General features: G+C 36.9%; 1 protein-coding gene across 1 annotated transcript; it reads left to right on the top strand.

Annotated features, from left to right (window-relative positions):
• Positions 1 to 15,884: 15,884 nt before the first annotated feature.
• LOC111895523 (protein NUCLEOLAR COMPLEX ASSOCIATED 4) lies at positions 15,885 to 20,901 on the top strand. The gene is made up of 16 exons (XM_023891611.3): positions 15,885 to 16,052; positions 16,790 to 17,206; positions 17,286 to 17,378; positions 17,538 to 17,611; positions 17,717 to 17,778; positions 17,885 to 17,936; positions 18,057 to 18,157; positions 18,573 to 18,661; positions 18,770 to 18,871; positions 18,989 to 19,047; positions 19,397 to 19,571; positions 19,658 to 19,831; positions 19,947 to 20,034; positions 20,177 to 20,234; positions 20,351 to 20,456; positions 20,561 to 20,901. Exons 2-16 carry the CDS (start codon positions 16,817 to 16,819, stop codon positions 20,669 to 20,671), a joined length of 1,734 nt encoding a protein of 577 aa, XP_023747379.1. The 5' UTR covers positions 15,885 to 16,052; positions 16,790 to 16,816; the 3' UTR covers positions 20,672 to 20,901.
• Positions 20,902 to 22,137: the final 1,236 nt, after the last annotated feature.

Below are 22,137 nucleotides of genomic sequence, written 5' to 3'. Positions count from 1 at the left end.
ATTTTTCCAAAATTTCCCAATCCTAGTTTCTTTAGGAAAAGTGAATTGATGCAATCCCATGAAATTACACTTTGCACCTTGCTAAGATGTTAGTGGAGCGTGTGTGGTTTACCGGCACACTAATTGGTTCTAAGCGAAGGTGGCAAAGGGTGATTCATTGTTTATCATAGTTCGATGGAGCGTGTGTGGTTAACCGGCACATCGAATAGGTGATTGTTACAATGAAGGCACCATGTGAATTTGCATGGTAATTCACACCCGCTTTGTGATCCTCGGCATCCCAGTCACAAACGAGAGGGGCATATCGAGATTTAAACATGCCATTGAATAGTTTCAATGAATCTCATCCGAACCTAGGAATTCTCAAAAACACTTAGGACTAATAGTTTAAGTTTTATGATGGAGAATTAGTGAATCGTCATTCACTTACCTTCAATTTATTTGCATGTTAGATTACGGCATCCCTTTTCTAGTATGTAAATGTTATTGTTGGATCCTAGCCCTAATTTTCTTATTGGGTGATAATTAGGGATTCTTATTCTAATCTATCTTTGTCCTTTTCTAATTGTAGATGTCGAACGCAAACAACGCTGCTGCTAGTTCTTTCACGTTGATGAGCCTTTCCCAAAAGGTCACCTTCGATGGAACGAACTTTAGCGAATGGATAAGATACATTCGCACCATTGCTCGCTATGAGGATAAGGAGTATGTCCTCGATGAGAAGCTCGAGAAAATCAACCCCGAAGTTGCTACTCCCGCCGAAATCACCGCCTTTGAAACTCATGAGCGAGATGCAACGAAGGTACATTGCATCATGATCGCCACCATGAACTCCGAATTCCAAAAGTCCTACGAGGACATGTACCCGTACGAGATGCATCAAGACTTATTGGAGAGGTACCACCAAAACGCAAGACAAGAGAGGTACGAGATTTTCACTAACATGATTTCCGCGAAGATGGGTCATGGAGAATCTCTTACCGTGCACTTGCAAAAGATGCAAAGGTATGTAGACCGCCTTCGCAAGTTAAATGTTGACTTCGGTGAGGATTTGGCGATCGACATGGTGCTTCACTCTTTGCCTCCGATGTACAACCAATTTAGGATGACCTACCACATGAACAAAGAAGAGGTCACCCTAAGCAAGCTCCAAGGTCTCTTGAGGGTTGCTGAGAGCAACTTCAAGGACAAGTCTGTTGCACCCACTCCCAATCCGCCCGCTGCTCCAGTCTTGGCTATTGGACAAGGGAAGGGAAAGAAGAGGAAAGCTTCATCGAAGAACTATCGCAAGGTGAAAGCCCGAGATGGTGCCTCTTCTAGTGGGACCAAAGTTGATCCCGCTAAGCCCTGCTCTAACCCGAAGGAGGCAGAGTGCCACCACTGCCACAAGATAGGACATTGGAAGAGAAGCTGCCCGAATTACCTGCAAGCAATCAAAGAAGGAAAGATCAAGCCATCTTTCGCATGTATATATACAATCAAATCTAACGATTCTAATCATTCTATTTCTTGGGTTCTTGATACCGGTTGTGGTTATCACATTTGTTCTAATGTGCAGGGACTAAGAAGAAGTAGGGATGTGGAGCAAGGAAGGATCAATCTAATCATGGGGAACAGAAGATCGTCGCCTGTGACCAAGATTGGAGTGTATTCCTTAGTGCTTAGGAATAGTTTAGTTTTAGATTTGAACAATTGTTGCTATTCGCCAGAAATGGCAAGAAACATCATTTCATTTCATGGTTTATACAGACAAGGATTTAGATTTTCTTTTAATAATGAGAATGGTTCTATTTTGGCTTATCTAAATGGTGTCTTTTATTTTGAAGCTATACCATGTAATGGAATATATGAAACCGTTATGATTGTTGATAACTTAGGAAATGATGTTTTGAATATTGGTTCTTCCACTAGTATGGATAAAGCATCCTTGTGGCATTGTCGTCTTGGACATGTCAACAAGAAACGCATAGCCCAACTCCAAAAGGATGGAGTGTTGGAGTCATTCGACCTTAGGGAAGATGACACATGCGAGTCTTGTTTGCTTGGAAAGATGACTAAGTCGCCCTTCACGAGTACATGTGAAAGGGGCGAGGGTCTATTGGACCTAATACATACCGATGTGTGTGGACCGTTTAGATCAACCACGAAGGATGGGAACCGCTTCTATGTGACTTTTACCGATGACTATAGTAGATATGGGTATATCTACTTAATCAAGCAAAAGTCGGACACCTTTGAAAAGTTCAAAGAGTTCAAAAATGAAGTGGAGAATCAATTGGGCAGGAAAATCAAGATGTTTCGATCCGATCGAGGAGGAGAGTACCTAAGTCTTGAATTCCACGATTATCTCAAGGAGTGTGGAATAGTTTCACAATTGACGCCTCCTAGGACACCGCAGTTGAATGGTGTGGCAGAAAGGCGTAATCGAACCTTATTGGATATGGTTCGCTCTATGATGAGTCGTGCTTCGCTACCAATCTCTTTTTGGGGGTATGCCTTAGAGACTGCCGCCCATATCCTTAACCAAGTCCCTACTAAGAAGGTTACCAAAACACCTCACGAGATGTGGACGGGGAAAGCTCCCTCGTTGGCGCATATCAAGGTTTGGGGTTGCGAGGCTTTCGTAAGACGAGATACTCACGACAAGCTTGAACCTCGAAGTGAGCGATGTATTTTCATCGGCTACCCGCAGACATCCTTTGGATATCTTTTCTATAGACCGAAGGACAATGTTGTCTTCGTTGCGAGAAGAGGAGTTTTCCGAGAGCGAGAACTCATAAGCCAAGGAGACAGTGGGAGGCAAATCGAACTTGAAGAGATTCAAGAGTCGATAGATGAAGGAACCTTTACAGCTGGCGTTCAACCCGAGGAGGAAACTCCAGTTGAACCGATTGACGAATCCTTACCTCTTAGACGTTCCGATAGAGTTAGAGTTCATCCCCAGTTTTATGGCTTTCATATTACTACCGAAGGGGACACGTATATTAGTGATGGTACACTAGTAAACCTTGATGAACCTAATAACTATAAGGAAGCCATGGCAGGCCCGGAGTCTGTAAAGTGGAAAGAGGCAATGGATAGCGAGATCCAATCCATGCATGATAACCAAGTTTGGAATTTGGTTGATCACGTGCCCGGACGCAAGACCGTTGGGTGCAAATGGATCTTCAAGAAGAAGACCGACGTGGATGGGAACGTACACACATATAAAGCGCGATTGGTCGCGAAGGGCTTTACTCAAACTCCCGGAGTTGACTATGATGAGACCTTCTCACCAGTCGCGAAGATTAAATCTATAAGAGTGATGCTAGCAATTGCCACGTTTCATGATTATGAGATTTGGAAAATGGATGTCAATACCGCTTTCCTTAATGGAAAGTTGGCTGAGGATGTATACATGGCTCAGCCAGAAGGGTTTGTGGATCCGAAGCATCCGGATAGAGTGTGTAAGCTTGAGAAGTCCATTTATGGACTCAAGCAAGCGTCTCGCAGATGGAATCTTTGCTTCGATGAGAAAGTCAAAGAGTTTGGATTTGTACGAAGCGAAGACGAATCTTGTGTATATGTCAAAGCCAGTGGGAGTATAGTAAGCTTCCTCGTTCTATATGTCGATGACATTTTACTCATAGGAAACGACATCCCGACTCTGCAGGAAGTTAAGTCCTGGCTCGGGAAGTGCTTCGCTATGAAGGACCTCGGAGAGGCTTCTTACATTTTGGGAATAAGGATAGTAAGAGAAAGAAGTAAGAGACTAATTGGACTTAGTCAGAATACTTACTTAGAGAAAGTACTAAAACGCTTTAGTATGGAAAACTCAAAGAAGGGAGAACTACCGATACAAAGTAATGCCAAATTGAGTAAGACTCAAAGTCCGAGTACCGAAGCTGAAATAGCAGAAATGAGCCGAGTACCATACGCTTCCGCAGTTGGCTCAATCATGTACGCTATGACTTGTACTCGCCCTGATGTAGCCTTCGCTTTGAGCATGGTTAGCAGATATCAAGGGAATCCTGGCAAAGCACATTGGATTGCGGTGAAAAACATCCTTAAGTACCTTCGGAGGACGAAGGAATGGTTCTTAGTCCTCGGAGGGAGTGATGACTTGAAGGTGCGAGGGTATAGTGACGCCAGTTTTCAGACCGACAGGGACAACTACCGTTCGTAGTCGGGCTGGGTCTTTACCCTAAATGGAGGAGCAGTGACATGGAAGAGTTCCAAGCAGGAAACCGTAGCTGATTCAACGTGCGAATCAGAGTACATTGCAGCGAGCGAAGCGTCGAAGGAGGCAATATGGCTAAAGAACTTCATCGGTGATCTTGGAGTTGTACCCGCCATAAAGGAGCCAATGGAGATTTTCTGTGATAACGAAGGCGCAGTTGCCTTAACCAAGGAACCGAGGGATCATGGTAGATCAAGACATATCGACAGAAAGTATCACTTCATTAGACATCGTGTAGAAGAAGGACAACTCGTAGTGAAGAGGATATCATCAGAAGATAACCCAGCAGATCCGCTTACGAAGGGACTGAGTAGGGTTAAGCACTTGCAGCATGCTAGGAGTATTGGGCTGAAGGATGATATTAGCGTAGATTAGATAGAATTTGAAACGTGTAATAGATAAATGTAATTGACATTTGATGATTAAATAAATGAGTTTTATTTATGAGTAATGTTACTATCTTATGTTAATTGTTTAGCTATTGTTTCACTTTGCATGTTTTGACTTCCAGAATAATTGAGGTTATTAGGAATAATCGAATTATTCAAATGGTCCACAATCGTTCATATGTTGGAAGTAGATATGAAAGAAGATTGTCATGAATTGGTGTGTAGAATGTCTAAATGGTGTTAGACATAGCAAAGGATTGCTGCAACGTTCATGAGTGCTTATGAACTAGTTTTGAGCATTGGAATAAACCCGCGCTTGCTGGAATGACCTTATGGAATACGATAATAAAAGGTGATCGCAAGACGATAATATCATATAGTCTTAAAACCTAGATATATGGTTTATTATTTGTTAATTGATTGTACATTGATAATACGAAAACGCATCAGTAACTTGATGTTATAAAACGTATTGTTGTGTATAGTTGGTAAATGAATAAGTAAATGCATATAAGTCGAAGTTTATCTGTAACTTTTATCTAAGAAGGTAAAAGCGATATCTCGGCCGCTCGATGATTTGATTTGACTTATGTGCCGGGCCCGGTCAGAACTGAATTGATGTGTTCGATTAAGTTCTATGTCAAATAAATCAGAGATCGAGAAACCTAAATGCGTGACTAACCATTCCATAGGATTGTCAGCATGATATCTAACAGAGGACTGTACGTTCCCTTATCTAAAGGACAAGATTGATTAGATCAGAGTTGACAGCGTCTTTGAGAGCTACGATTGCAAACCGAATTGTACTTGTAAATATAGTTACTAGACTTATCCAAGTGGGAGACTGTTGGAATAGTGTCTAAGGCTGCAACTATATTACGCAAGTATTTGATCCGGTTGTGCATGGTCCTTTTGGGTTGCCTTCATCATAGCAACTTGATAGGATGATTTATTAAGAGAGAGTAAATATTGTTAATATATTATGAGAATAATATAATGAATAATATATTTGTTATTTGATTAATATAAGTCATAGAATTAATTAGAAGTAATTTGGTGACTTAAAGAGATTAATTAAATAAAGGGGTATAAACTGTCAATTGTTTGATAGTTAAGCTTTAGACTGTAAATCCATTAGGATATGCTTTGGACGAATTCTAAGAGTATGAGGATAGCTAAAATCGTCCATATGCTTATCTATGGAATGGATTTGGATAGCCTTAAGAGAAGATTATCCGATTAGGGTTTAGGTTGTAACCCTTAAGGAGTCTACAAGTATAAATAGACCCCATGACATAGGGAATTCGAGACCTCTGATTAAGCAAGAGAACTCTGGTCGAATTCCTCCCCTCTCCTCTCTCCTAAATCATCTTCATTGCTATTGGTGTTTGTAAGCCATTAGAGGAGTGACATTTGTGACTCTAGAAGCTCCAAGACCTCAAGATCAACAAGGAACTCAAAGGTATGATTCTACATCTGTTTCAATGTTGTTATTTAACCTAATTATTCATTAGAAGTCTTGGATTCAAAAGCATGTTTAGTAGAAATCCTAGATCCAAGCATTAGGGTTTTGCATGCGCACATAGGAAAGTTCTTATGGCTAAAACACATCAGTGGTATCAGAGCCTAGCTTGGTTTTCTTTAAATTGTTGCTTGATTAACTGAAACAAACCTGCAAAATTCGATTTTTTGGTTTCTGGGTCACTGACTCGGCGAGTCCCAAGGTGGACTCGGCGAGTAGGCCTGACTCGGCGAGTCCCCTTGTGCACTCGGCGAGTCCAGGCGTCAGGAATGACCAGATTCGGGATTTCTTTGTGTTTATCTTATGGAAACTTACCTTAATCATAATAGATCAACCTAAATCCGATTTTATGATATATATGACTGTTATCTTGATCTAGAAAAAGATATTTATCAACTAATTAAATATTTAATTTCCTTATATGATAATTAATTAATTATTTAACTATTTTGGTAATTATCTTTCAAAGAAATCTTGAATAAATCAAATATAGATAATTAGGATATTAATTGTTAATTGGAATTATTTGTTATTTGATCCTCCATGTTTTAAATGTTTAAAACCTACCCTCATGTTTTGAAATTTACTTTTGTGATTAAAAGCTTTAATTTAGACAACTTAAATTTCAAACCCTAGATTTTAAAAGTTTTAAAATACAACCCTATACTAATATGATATTACTAGAATAATATATATATGTATAACTAAATGCTAGTCTTACTGTTAGTAGGCCTCATTCACGAAGCCGATCTATAAGGTGGGTATAAGGTTGCGACCTATAAAATGGCGCTTAATGGGTGTACACTCACACCCACCGCTTGCTTGATTGGTGGAGGGTCGTTAGCCGAACGGGTAGGATAGGGCAACCTCATTCTCTCATTAAAAGTATAATAAGAAATACAAAGTAACTACACATATTTTTCCAAAATTTCCCAATCCTAGTTTCTTTAGGAAAAGTGAATTGATGCAATCCCATGAAATTACACTTTGCACCTTGCTAAGATGTTAGTGGAGCGTGTGTGGTTTACCGGCACACTAATTGGTTCTAAGCGAAGGTGGCAAAGGGTGATTCATTGTTTATCATAGTTCGATGGAGCGTGTGTGGTTAACCGGCACATCGAATAGGTGATTATTACAATGAAGGCACCATGTGAATTTGCATGGTAATTCACACCCGCTTTGTGATCCTCGGCATCCCAGTCACAAACGAGAGGGGCATATCGAGATTTAAACATGCCATTGAATAGTTTCAATGAATCTCATCCGAACCTAGGAATTCTCAAAAACACTTAGGACTAATAGTTTAAGTTTTATGATGGAGAATTAGTGAATCGTCATTCACTTACCTTCAATTTATTTGCATGTTAGATTACGGCATCCCTTTTCTAGTATGTAAATGTTATTGTTGGATCCTAGCCCTAATTTTCTTATTGGGTGATAATTAGGGATTCTTATTCTAATCTATCTTTGTCCTTTTCTAATTGTAGATGTCGAACGCAAACAACGCTGCTGCTAGTTCTTTCACGTTGATGAGCCTTTCCCAAAAGGTCACCTTCGATGGAACGAACTTTAGCGAATGGATAAGATACATTCGCACCATTGCTCGCTATGAGGATAAGGAGTATGTCCTCGATGAGAAGCTCGAGAAAATCAACCCCGAAGTTGCTACTCCCGCCGAAATCACCGCCTTTGAAACTCATGAGCGAGATGCAACGAAGGTACATTGCATCATGATCGCCACCATGAACTCCGAATTCCAAAAGTCCTACGAGGACATGTACCCGTACGAGATGCATCAAGACTTATTGGAGAGGTACCACCAAAACGCAAGACAAGAGAGGTACGAGATTTTCACTAACATGATTTCCGCGAAGATGGGTCATGGAGAATCTCTTACCGTGCACTTGCAAAAGATGCAAAGGTATGTAGACCGCCTTCGCAAGTTAAATGTTGACTTCGGTGAGGATTTGGCGATCGACATGGTGCTTCACTCTTTGCCTCCGATGTACAACCAATTTAGGATGACCTACCACATGAACAAAGAAGAGGTCACCCTAAGCAAGCTCCAAGGTCTCTTGAGGGTTGCTGAGAGCAACTTCAAGGACAAGTCTGTTGCACCCACTCCCAATCCGCCCGCTGCTCCAGTCTTGGCTATTGGACAAGGGAAGGGAAAGAAGAGGAAAGCTTCATCGAAGAACTATCGCAAGGTGAAAGCCCGAGATGGTGCCTCTTCTAGTGGGACCAAAGTTGATCCCGCTAAGCCCTGCTCTAACCCGAAGGAGGCAGAGTGCCACCACTGCCACAAGATAGGACATTGGAAGAGAAGCTGCCCGAATTACCTGCAAGCAATCAAAGAAGGAAAGATCAAGCCATCTTTCGCATGTATATATACAATCAAATCTAACGATTCTAATCATTCTATTTCTTGGGTTCTTGATACCGGTTGTGGTTATCACATTTGTTCTAATGTGCAGGGACTAAGAAGAAGTAGGGATGTGGAGCAAGGAAGGATCAATCTAATCATGGGGAACAGAAGATCGTCGCCTGTGACCAAGATTGGAGTGTATTCCTTAGTGCTTAGGAATAGTTTAGTTTTAGATTTGAACAATTGTTGCTATTCGCCAGAAATGGCAAGAAACATCATTTCATTTCATGGTTTATACAGACAAGGATTTAGATTTTCTTTTAATAATGAGAATGGTTCTATTTTGGCTTATCTAAATGGTGTCTTTTATTTTGAAGCTATACCATGTAATGGAATATATGAAACCGTTATGATTGTTGATAACTTAGGAAATGATGTTTTGAATATTGGTTCTTCCACTAGTATGGATAAAGCATCCTTGTGGCATTGTCGTCTTGGACATGTCAACAAGAAACGCATAGCCCAACTCCAAAAGGATGGAGTGTTGGAGTCATTCGACCTTAGGGAAGATGACACATGCGAGTCTTGTTTGCTTGGAAAGATGACTAAGTCGCCCTTCACGAGTACATGTGAAAGGGGCGAGGGTCTATTGGACCTAATACATACCGATGTGTGTGGACCGTTTAGATCAACCACGAAGGATGGGAACCGCTTCTATGTGACTTTTACCGATGACTATAGTAGATATGGGTATATCTACTTAATCAAGCAAAAGTCGGACACCTTTGAAAAGTTCAAAGAGTTCAAAAATGAAGTGGAGAATCAATTGGGCAGGAAAATCAAGATGTTTCGATCCGATCGAGGAGGAGAGTACCTAAGTCTTGAATTCCACGATTATCTCAAGGAGTGTGGAATAGTTTCACAATTGACGCCTCCTAGGACACCGCAGTTGAATGGTGTGGCAGAAAGGCGTAATCGAACCTTATTGGATATGGTTCGCTCTATGATGAGTCGTGCTTCGCTACCAATCTCTTTTTGGGGGTATGCCTTAGAGACTGCCGCCCATATCCTTAAACGAGTCCCTACTAAGAAGGTTACCAAAACACCTCACGAGATGTGGACGGGGAAAGCTCCCTCGTTGGCGCATATCAAGGTTTGGGGTTGCGAGGCTTTCGTAAGACGAGATACTCACGACAAGCTTGAACCTCGAAGTGAGCGATGTATTTTCATCGGCTACCCGCAGACATCCTTTGGATATCTCTTCTATAGACCGAAGGACAATGTTGTCTTCGTTGCGAGAAGAGGAGTTTTCCGAGAGCGAGAACTCATAAGCCAAGGAGACAGTGGGAGGCAAATCGAACTTGAAGAGATTCAAGAGTCGATAGATGAAGGACCCTTTACAGCTGGCGTTCAACCCGAGGAGGAAACTCCGGATGAACCGATTGACGAATCCTTACCTCTTAGACGTTCCGATAGAGTTAGAGTTCATCCCCAGTTTTATGGCTTTCATATTACTACCGAAGGGGACACGTATATTAGTGATGGTACACTAGTAAACCTTGATGAACCTAATAACTATAAGGAAGCCATGGCAGGCCCGGAGTCTGTAAAGTGGAAAGAGGCAATGGATAGCGAGATCCAATCCATGCATGATAACCAAGTTTGGAATTTGGTTGATCACGTGCCCGGACGCAAGACCGTTGGGTGCAAATGGATCTTCAAGAAGAAGACCGACGTGGATGGGAACGTACACACATATAAAGCGCGATTGGTCGCGAAGGGCTTTACTCAAACTCCCGGAGTTGACTATGATGAGACCTTCTCACCAGTCGCGAAGATTAAATCTATAAGAGTGATGCTAGCAATTGCCACGTTTCATGATTATGAGATTTGGAAAATGGATGTCAATACCGCTTTCCTTAATGGAAAGTTGGCTGAGGATGTATACATGGCTCAGCCAGAAGGGTTTGTGGATCCGAAGCATCCGGATAGAGTGTGTAAGCTTGAGAAGTCCATTTATGGACTCAAGCAAGCGTCTCGCAGATGGAATCTTTGCTTCGATGAGAAAGTCAAAGAGTTTGGATTTGTACGAAGCGAAGACGAATCTTGTGTATATGTCAAAGCCAGTGGGAGTATAGTAAGCTTCCTCGTTCTATATGTCGATGACATTTTACTCATAGGAAACGACATCCCGACTCTGCAGGAAGTTAAGTCCTGGCTCGGGAAGTGCTTCGCTATGAAGGACCTCGGAGAGGCTTCTTACATTTTGGGAATAAGGATAGTAAGAGAAAGAAGTAAGAGACTAATTGGACTTAGTCAGAATACTTACTTAGAGAAAGTACTAAAACGCTTTAGTATGGAAAACTCAAAGAAGGGAGAACTACCGATACAAAGTAATGCCAAATTGAGTAAGACTCAAAGTCCGAGTACCGAAGCTGAAATAGCAGAAATGAGCCGAGTACCATACGCTTCCGCAGTTGGCTCAATCATGTACGCTATGACTTGTACTCGCCCTGATGTAGCCTTCGCTTTGAGCATGGTTAGCAGATATCAAGGGAATCCTGGCAAAGCACATTGGATTGCGGTGAAAAACATCCTTAAGTACCTTCGGAGGACGAAGGAATGGTTCTTAGTCCTCGGAGGGAGTGATGACTTGAAGGTGCGAGGGTATAGTGACGCCAGTTTTCAGACCGACAGGGACAACTACCGTTCGTAGTCGGGCTGGGTCTTTACCCTAAATGGAGGAGCAGTGACATGGAAGAGTTCCAAGCAGGAAACCGTAGCTGATTCAACGTGCGAATCAGAGTACATTGCAGCGAGCGAAGCGTCGAAGGAGGCAATATGGCTAAAGAACTTCATCGGTGATCTTGGAGTTGTACCCGCCATAAAGGAGCCAATGGAGATTTTCTGTGATAACGAAGGCGCAGTTGCCTTAACCAAGGAACCGAGGGATCATGGTAGATCAAGACATATCGACAGAAAGTATCACTTCATTAGACATCGTGTAGAAGAAGGACAACTCGTAGTGAAGAGGATATCATCAGAAGATAACCCAGCAGATCCGCTTACGAAGGGACTGAGTAGGGTTAAGCACTTGCAGCATGCTAGGAGTATTGGGCTGAAGGATGATATTAGCGTAGATTAGATAGAATTTGAAACGTGTAATAGATAAATGTAATTGACATTTGATGATTAAATAAATGAGTTTTATTTATGAGTAATGTTACTATCTTATGTTAATTGTTTAGCTATTGTTTCACTTTGCATGTTTTGACTTCCAGAATAATTGAGGTTATTAGGAATAATCGAATTATTCAAATGGTCCACAATCGTTCATATGTTGGAAGTAGATATGAAAGAAGATTGTCATGAATTGGTGTGTAGAATGTCTAAATGGTGTTAGACATAGCAAAGGATTGCTGCAACGTTCATGAGTGCTTATGAACTAGTTTTGAGCATTGGAATAAACCCGCGCTTGCTGGAATGACCTTATGGAATACGATAATAAAAGGTGATCGCAAGACGATAATATCATATAGTCTTAAAACCTAGATATATGGTTTATTATTTGTTAATTGATTGTACATTGATAATACGAAAACGCATCAGTAACTTGATGTTATAAAACGTATTGTTGTGTATAGTTGGTAAATGAATAAGTAAATGCATATAAGTCGAAGTTTATCTGTAACTTTTATCTAAGAAGGTAAAAGCGATATCTCGGCCGCTCGATGATTTGATTTGACTTATGTGCCGGGCCCGGTCAGAACTGAATTGATGTGTTCGATTAAGTTCTATGTCAAATAAATCAGAGATCGAGAAACCTAAATGCGTGACTAACCATTCCATAGGATTGTCAGCATGATATCTAACAGAGGACTGTACGTTCCCTTATCTAAAGGACAAGATTGATTAGATCAGAGTTGACAGCGTCTTTGAGAGCTACGATTGCAAACCGAATTGTACTTGTAAATATAGTTACTAGACTTATCCAAGTGGGAGACTGTTGGAATAGTGTCTAAGGCTGCAACTATATTACGCAAGTATTTGATCCGGTTGTGCATGGTCCTTTTGGGTTGCCTTCATCATAGCAACTTGATAGGATGATTTATTAAGAGAGAGTAAATATTATTAATATATTATGAGAATAATATAATGAATAATATATTTGTTATTTGATTAATATAAGTCATAGAATTAATTAGAAGTAATTTGGTGACTTAAAGAGATTAATTAAATAAAGGGGTATAAACTGTCGATTGTTTGATAGTTAAGCTTTAGACTGTAAATCCATTAGGATATGCTTTGGACGAATTCTAAGAGTATGAGGATAGCTAAAATCGTCCATATGCTTATCTATGGAATGGATTTGGATAGCCTTAAGAGAAGATTATCCAATTAGGGTTTAGGTTGTAACCCTTAAGGAGTCTACAAGTATAAATAGACCCCATGACATAGGGAATTCGAGACCTCTGATTAAGCAAGAGAACTCTGGTCGAATTCCTCCCCTCTCCTCTCTCCTAAATCATCTTCATTGCTATTGGTGTTTGTAAGCCATTAGAGGAGTGACATTTGTGACTCTAGAAGCTCCAAGACCTCAAGATCAACAAGGAACTCAAAGGTATGATTCTACATTTGTTTCAATGTTGTTATTTAACCTAATTATTCATTAGAAGTCTTGGATTCAAAAGCATGTTTAGTAGAAAGCCTAGATCCAAGCATTAGGGTTTTGCATGCGCACATAGGAAAGTTCTTATGGCTAAAACCCATCAATTACCGTTAGCTAGGTCGTCCTTTAGATAATCGTACCGTTATCTTTGACGTATTCCTAGAGGGATGCGTTAACACTAAGTAACAATAATTTATAATATAATGTTATTTGTTTATTAATTATTTCTAACACTTTTTTTGTAACTTTACATCCCAATCAATATACCAACTGCTCACTGGTTTTTGGGTGCTTTGGATTTGAAGACATTCAAAATGACTATATATGATAGTCAATTGAAGAGCAACTACTTTTCAGAAGAAGAGGAATGATTTATAGGTATGAGAACTCGCATCCACAGACTGCTAGTTGCTATCAACTACTGGGGTACCAAACTAACCAATGGAATCCCACTTGAGAGTTTCAACATGACCCTCGAAAAAGCCCCATACGTACCACAACAGATTGACAATAAAGAGGATTGTGGGGTGTTTTTGTGTTGGTTCCTGGAGAAGTTGATCGTCGGGAAATCATATTTTATAGAGGGTAAAAGCGGTCCATGGGCAATGTTATATCGTATACAACGGATGATTTTTTGGGGTACAAAGATAAAGACCATTTAAATATTGTCATATTACTTTAAACAAATCATTTAAGTTCATGTATTTATTAGTTTTTTTGTTGATTTTTAAAATTACATATGCAATTTAGATTTTGTAGGAATAAAAAAAACTTATTCCGGAACAATAGTCTGGAATATTACTCCGGTGTTCCAAAGACCTCTTCGAAATATTATATTCATTGTTAGTTTATAGAAAAAAATATTAGTCGTTTTTTGCAAATAATTCATTTATAAGGGTTAGATTACCCAATATGCCATGAATCAATTTTGATAAGCTACTTAGCGGCTAACTTATAAAAAACACTTAGGTGCTGTTTGTTTTTTTGAAGCAAAAATTTATGAAGTTTGCAGATCACCTCTGCAATAGAAGATGTGGACTAAACAACTGCAGACGTAATAAGAAGCGCGTTTGTTTTTTTAACATTTGCATGCTGCTGCGGATATTAAAAAAATTAAAATAAACTGGTTTTATAAACCGAAAATAGTTTTTTTAATACTGAAAATTTAATAATGTATGACATTTCAGTAAAAAATAATGATATTTCAAAAAAAAAATAAAGATATTTTAGCAAAAAAATAATGATATTTCATCAAGAAATTATCATTATATAATATAAAAAAACGAAAAAAAATTCATCAAGAATAAAAAAAACGAAAAAGAATGTGAAATAAGATTTCAACAACATATAATCAAGATTTATCAAAATTTCAGCAAGGAAAAAAAAGAGGTTGGAAGAGACAATACAAGTGTTGCGCCAAACAGAATACACACATAAGTCTTTTATTCCGAAACTTCTAAAAAACAAATAATTGCGAGATGAAAAGTGTTGCGCGTGTGCTGCGCCGCACAATAATAAAATGTTTGAAGAGATTTTTTTACCAAAAATATACAACACCGCAACACTTGTATTACCTCTTCTAACCTCTTCTTCTTTTTTTGTTGCTGAAATCTTATTTTAACTTTTTTTGTGTTTTCTTGTTGATTTTTTTTCGTTTTTTTTTATATTGAATAATGATAATTTATTGATGAAATATCATTACTTTTTGCTAAAATATTTTTATATTTTTTTATTGAAATATCATTATTTTTTGCTGAAATATCATAAATTCTTACTGAAATGTCATACATTATTAAATTTTCGGTACTAAAAGGTATTTTCGGTTTATAAAATCAGTTTATTTTATATTTTTAATATCTATAGCAACATATAGATGATAAAAAAAAACAAACAAACACGTTCCTTATTACAATTTGCAGCCGTTTGATGCACCTCTTATATTGCAGAGGGTTGTATATCTTTATTTTTTTTAAAGTTTTTTTTTTAAATTTATATTTTCTCCAACTTTATTAATGATAAACAATTTGAAAAAAAATTACAAAACTTAAAAAAAATGTTCGACGATACAAACATGATATTTTTGACAAATTTATAAACAAATATTTATTACAATAATAGTCGTTGAAGTTGTTTATATAAATCTGAAAAAAAAATTCATAATATATTATTATACTTTTTGTTAAATTTTGTAAAATATTATTTAATACAGTATCGTCAATTTCTCGAGAAAATATTTATGGTATATTTTTAATGGATTTAATTGAAAAAATCAAAGTTTATTTCCATCCATTCATTATATCAAATTCTTTGATCACTAATTATAATGTTTAGTTGTAACTTTGCAATTTAAGTTGTTGATTTTTATCAAATATATACGTCAATTCATATCATTTTTATTTTTATTTTTATACAATAATACATAAATGTTGATCTGGATTCGTTAATTATTTATAACAAAGTCATAAAAATATTAAAAAATCACTTTGAAGTTTAAAAAAAATCACTTTATTTAGATTTCAGTTTATTTTAGTAGCCCACAGATGTTAAAAAACCAAACAGTCTTCTTTTTCCAGACTGCAGTCTACAAATGTGATCGCAGACCGCAGACATTTTACCCACGAAAAATCAAACAATTTTAGTTTAAGATGAATTTACCTTAGTGTCACCAGAATTTACCAATATACCCTTGACCTAATAAAAACCTTATACAGATGCTACGCAAACCCACAAAAACAGAGACGCCTCCATTGCTTCTCACGTTCGTCGGCTCCTCAAGCGAGTCCTGCCCTGCTCGCCGCCGTATGCCATCGCCTCCCCTGTGAAGCCACCGGCCGGAGACCCTGGCACCCAACAGATAAGCCGGAGACCTTCCCACCCTATAGCTACAGGTTCGCTTTTCTTCAATTTTTTTCCTGCTCTCGGTTTCTTTTTTTACCTGCTTTCTGTTGAAATCGAAATCATTGAGTTCAAGGTTATCAATGTCGTTAGCGATGATTCATTTTGCTTATGTTTGTTCTGTTGAAATCAAAATCGTTTGAGTTTTGTTGAAATAGAAATCTATGTGATCTCTGCAACTTTTAGATATATGTTTGAAATCAACAGGGAACAAGATTAGCCAAAAGAGTTTTAACATTGAACCTGTTCATAACAGTAGCACCCAATGTTTCAGTTCAATTTTATGATAAGATGCTCATAATCTGTTAAAATCTGTTCTTGTCAAGCCTTGTATTTGTATTTGATCATCTTTGCACCTTTTAAACAAACCTCTTGTCTGTTCATATACTCATTATGCAATGTCTAAAAAAGATTTGTTGCTTTCATGAATCTTTCTCCCTTTGAAGAAAAAAAAAAACATATTTCATTTCTTATTTTATAGTTTAGGTTAAAAAGAACCTATTACTTCATAAGCATGTAATCTTTCGTTTCATCTTTCACACTCTGGAAGCATAAATATTACTGAACACCTCTTTCTTGCCCACATTAACAAAGATAACTCTTTAAGCATGTAATCTTCCACTACTTCATTTTTCATTCTCTGGAAGTTAATAGTACCAAACAACCCCTTTACAAGTTAGGTAGCAAAAATTTGGTATTTTCCATTTCTAAACTATCAAAAATTTCACAGATTGTTAGGTAACAAGTTTCTCTATCAATGACGTCCATTCAATCATCATCAAAGAAGCGAAAGAACAAAGGATTGGGAGACAACAATAAGAGGAAGAAGAAGCATCAAGATCTTTCTGATGTCAGAAAACTGGGTGAACAGTTGCTCTCATCAAGAGCTCACATTAACAACCTTCCTCTTTTACTTAATTTCCTCGATCTGAAGTCCTCCTATCCTCGTGAATTCCTCCTTGAATCTCTTCTTTCTCTCCAATCCTTCTTCACCCCACTTCTTCCCCAACTCCCTTCTTCTTCAGCTAAACCTACTGAAGATCCCGAATCGATTTACCAGACATGGGTTCGTTCTAAATTTGATGACTTTGTTCAATGCCTAATTCAGCTAGCACTTTCTCCATCACTTGATGAAGAAGCTCTCAGAGTAAGTACTTTTAATCTTTACTTGTCTATTTTTACAAACTTGTGGAGTGTAATTCTTGTTGAATGATGTGGAATATCAGGAAGTGGTGATGGATACTTTGATGGAGTGTGTGAAGGTTGGAAATGCAGGGACCTTTCATTCTTCTATATACCATAAATTCATCCATAGCCTGGTGAGTTTGTTACACCCTTTTGAACTGTTTATATGCACACCCATTCATCAAAACTACCCCACTAATTCTTTTCTCTAATGCTAAACCTTAGCCTATTTTTTCCGTTGTATGTTTGTTGCAAAGTTGATTGATTTTCTTAATATCTTTGATGTTTTTCAGGTTTACTCTACAGAGGAGTATGATACTTTGTTAAATTTGCTTGTAACAAAGTATTTCAAGTACATTGATGTCCGGTAAAAAGATTTAATCATTCATGATAAAATCACTCCTTTTTTTCTTTTCTCTAGCTTATTCCATCAATTCTTTTCAATAATCCTTCACTCTTTCCTATGTGGCAGCTATTTTACTTACATAAGCTTGGAAAAGATAACTCGAACACTTGATGTTAAAGATTGTCAAGGTACTTTTGCACATGTATATTAATAGTTTTAATAAAAGTTGAAAACAGCTTTTGTCATCATTGTTTTCACTATTTATTGGATTCTAATGAGCTAACTATTCACCAGACACTGATCCTGAAAGTGCAAATACCAAATTAGAAAGTCCAGCAAGAGCAAGGTCATTCAAACCACTCATGCTTGTAGTCATTAGCATACTGTTTATTTATTTTTCAAATTGTCATTATGTTTTTAAGTTAAATCTGACATGAAACGTGATAATTTGTTTGTTTAAATGCAGTGGGCAGCTTTTAGTCTGCAATATACATCATGTGATATCTAAGATACCACCCCTTGAACAACTTGGTGAAAATTCTGAATATGAAATGTGGAATGGATCAGGTGACTTTTTATATTCTTACATAATAATAGGGTTACAAAATTAGGAACATTTTTTTGCTTTTACAACATTTTACTTTGAAAAATTTACCCAATTATAACAATGTCTTCCAAAACCAAAGCAATTTTTAGTGCTATAGTTGGGTAGATTTTCATAGCAAGAAAAGGGTAAACCGGATTTTCATAGAAAAATGTTTCAATAAGAAAAAAAAATTAGAGTACAATGCTATACATGGGTAGATTTTTCAAAATGTAATGTTTTAATAAGAAAATAAATTGTTAGTACATGTACAATTTTGTAATAGAAAAAAAAGTGGGATGCTATAATGCACAAATAGATAAAAATACGTTGTTATTTCTTGCATTTAGCTCTTATGTTTCTACTATAACTCTGTGTATACTTTTTTCTAAATGTTAGGTGTTTTCTCCAAAGAAGGTAAAACAAAATCCAAGAAAACCAAGGGAACAGAAGAAAAACAGGGTGAGGTCAAGAAGTCTAGCAATGATGTAAGTTTTTCATTTTTTTGATCTTTAATTTCCTTTCTAGCATTTATAAAAATTAAAATATATGTATCGTCAAATTTCAAATTTACTCCTTTCTTTCATTAATGGCAGGTTGCATCTTCGGCTAATATTTCCAAAAAGATGAAGTTGAAATTCTCTAAAGCATGGATGTCATTCCTTAGATTACCACTTCCTATCGATGTCTACAAGGAGGTAGATTTTTAAAAGCTTAATCATTTATTTTTTGTACATTATCCACTCAAAAGTATCAAAGCCAGAGTAAAAAAAGCTGAACGAGAATATGACTTTTCTTGACTTTTTCGTACTTAGGTTCTTGTTGCCCTTCATCAGACAGTGATCCCTTATTTGTCTAATCCCATTCTGTTATGGTGAGTCCCATTTGAAGATTTTTCGTTTCTTAGATATATACTATACCTCTTTTTTTGTCAAATGCAAGAAATAGCAATGTACTTTCGTTGATTTGTTTATTATAAAGCTGTACTTCCAAAAATCTATCCATTTATTCCATTGTCTTCCAAACACACTGCTATAATAGGGGGCATTTTTGAAAGTATTAATGTCCTAATAAGATAAAGGGTTGGTTGAATAAGAAAAGAATTGAAAGTACATTGCTGTAACAGAATTATTATATAGAAAGAATGAAAGTAAATTGCTATTTCTTGCATTTAGCTTTTTTTTTTTTAATTTTAACAAGAGTGGTTGGATTGATATATGCAGTGATTTTTTGACAAGATCTTATGACATTGGAGGTGTTATAAGTGTCATGGCACTTAGCAGCTTGTTTGTTCTGATGACAGAACATGGTTTAGAGTATCCCAATCTTTATGTGAAGCTTTATGCTCTTCTAGAACCTTCTATTTTCATAGCAAAACACAGAGCCAAGTTCTTCCAAGTGAGTTCTGTTTTGCTTCTCTCTTTATTTTATATATATATTATTAGTGTTTTTTAAAATATGAATTTGTGTTTGTGTTTTTGCAGCTTCTTGATTCATGTCTGAAATCGCCACTTCTTCCAGCTTATCTAGCTGCTTCTTTTGCTAAGAAACTAAGTAGGCTAGCACTTACAGTCCCTCCTTCTGGAGGTCTTGTTATTATTGCTCTTATTCATAATCTTTTGAGAAGACATCCTTCAATCAACTGTTTAGTCCACCAGGTAACAGATTTAATCATTATTTTCTATATCTTTTACTTGATGATAGTTTTTATATGTACTAGAACTAGATTATAAGCTCCACCTTGAATGGTTTTATTTTTTTTATTTTTTCCAGGAGGATGATGGTGAAACTGAAACTGTCAAATCAGGCATTGATCATTTCAATAATGAGGAAACTGATCTTCTTAAAACCAATGCTATGAGTAAGTTTCTGCAACATACTTTCTTTGAATTCTGCATTATATTTATAGCATATCCTTCTACTTACATTTATTTTTGGCAAACTACAATGTTTTAAACAAACAAATGAAAATGAGTTTCTCATTTTTTTTTTTTTTTTTGCAGGGAGTTCTCTATGGGAAATTGACACCTTGCGCCACCACTACTGTCCTCCTGTGTCTAGGTATGTATGTATGGATAAGTAAATCAGGACAAATTTGTAAAAGTATTTCTACATTTAAGTCAAAAAGAAATGCTACTATTTATTTATAGTTGAAGTCCATTTTTGTATTTGTGTAGATTTGTTTTGTCGCTAGAAAATGATTTGACAGTTAGATCCAAGACAACCGAAGTTGCTATAAAGGATTTTAGTTCAGGTTCATATGCAACCATATTCAAAGAGGAGGTAATATTATTATTTATATTTGTTCTAGATTTTCAAAGTTGACTACTTTTTTAGTTTATAGTAAAGTGTGATTATAAGTTGGAGGGGTTGTTTGTGAATTGCAGATAAGACGGAGGGTTAAACAAGTACCCCTTGCATTCAACAAGACCACACCTACTTCCTTGTTCTCAGAGACTGATTTTGCTGGTTGGATTTTCCAATCAAGTGATTGTTAACAAAGACACTCTTGTAATAGGAAATTGATGCTTCCATTTTCTTTTACTTGTTTTCTTGTCATTTTTTATTATTATGTAATACATGAGTTTTACGTGATTTAACTTATCGATGTGATGTGTTCATGTGATGAGAAACATTTGACAACATCATGTCAAATATTATGTATGGATACTGTAATGTACAGAAATTCAAGGGATTTGAAGCCAAGCTCATCCCGCAATTTTGTTTTTTTGAAAATTTTATTTTAAATGATGAAAGTATTTTTTTCTTTATGCTAAATTTTTATATAACGATTATAATTTGTGTACATATATTTATTTAATGAATATAATTCTAAATAAGTAAGACGGTTAGTTAAAAGTATAATATAGTTAAAATAGTTAGTAATGTGTAGGTGTAAATGTAGTTAGGGAGGAGGGAGTTGTTCCCATTGAACCCACTGCCACATCAGCTTTTTTCTTTGATTTTTCTTCATCTTTCCGAACCCACAACACATGGAAATCCTATTTTTCTCGACCCACTTAATTAAAAAAAATATACAAAATAATCAAGGTAAAATCTTAATTAGCAATAGAGTTACCGTCGGTACCACTTCGTCTTCGGCGGATTGTTTAATTGGTTTCACGAACCCACTTCATTCTCTCTCTCTCTCTCTCTCTCTCTCTCTCTCTTTCTACTTTCTCTCATTTTCTGTTGTACCATATGTTTTAAGACTTGTACCTTAGTTGTTTAGTATTTTTTTTAATTGAGTGGGTTGAAAAAGATAGGATTTCCGTGTGTTGTGGGTTCGGAAAGATAAAGAAAAATCAAAGAGAAAAGCTAATGTGACAGTGGGTTCAATGGGTTCAGTGGGAACGACTCCCTCCTCCCTTAGGGGTGCAAATGAGTCGAGATTGAGTCTGGCTTGGCTCAGACTCGCTTAAGTTGTACAAGGCTTGCGGTCCGACTCGATTCGGGCTTTCTTTTACTGAGTTCGACTCGAGCTTGTAAAGAATTATACAAGCTTGATTCAGGCTCGAGCTCGACTCATTTTTTTTTGTGTTAAGTGCCTAAATGAACTTAAGTTCGGTTTGAACTCGTTTACTAATAACCTGAATTCATAATTTCCCAAATGTTTTTTTATTTTAATATATATATATATATATATATATATATATATATATATATATATATAAAATAATAATAATAATAAACTATATTATATATAGGTTTGTTTAGGCTCACGAACCTAATCGAGCTTAGTGACGTAAGCTCGAGCTCGAGCTCGTTTAATAAACCAGCTTAAGTTCGGTCGTGCTCGTTTAAAATCGGTTCTAAGTCGAGCTTTTAACGAGACGATCCCGAATAGCTCGGCCCGGGCTCGTTTAAAGGTATAGATTAGTTAACCACTACATCTATATTAACAGTAGAGTTAACTAATCTATATCTTTTGTATAGTAATCATATTTGAGTTTTTAATTATTTT

This window comes from Lactuca sativa, chromosome 5 (assembly GCF_002870075.4).
Source record: "Lactuca sativa cultivar Salinas chromosome 5, Lsat_Salinas_v11, whole genome shotgun sequence".
NCBI lineage: Eukaryota > Viridiplantae > Streptophyta > Magnoliopsida > Asterales > Asteraceae > Lactuca > Lactuca sativa.
Note: the sequence above shows the minus strand (reverse complement) of the source record. Positions and strands in the feature narration are given on the sequence as shown.

Excerpts from the sequence above, each read along its gene's own strand:
- LOC111895523 (XM_023891611.3), top strand. The coding sequence starts at position 16,817 with ATGACGTCCATTCAATCATCATCAAAGAAGCGAAAGAACAAAGGATTG. Across the intron at positions 18,158-18,572 it reads TGAAATGTGGAATGGATCAG|GTGTTTTCTCCAAAGAAGGT; the intron begins GTGACTTTTTAT and ends TCTAAATGTTAG. Across the intron at positions 19,048-19,396 it reads TCTAATCCCATTCTGTTATG|TGATTTTTTGACAAGATCTT; the intron begins GTGAGTCCCATT and ends TGATATATGCAG.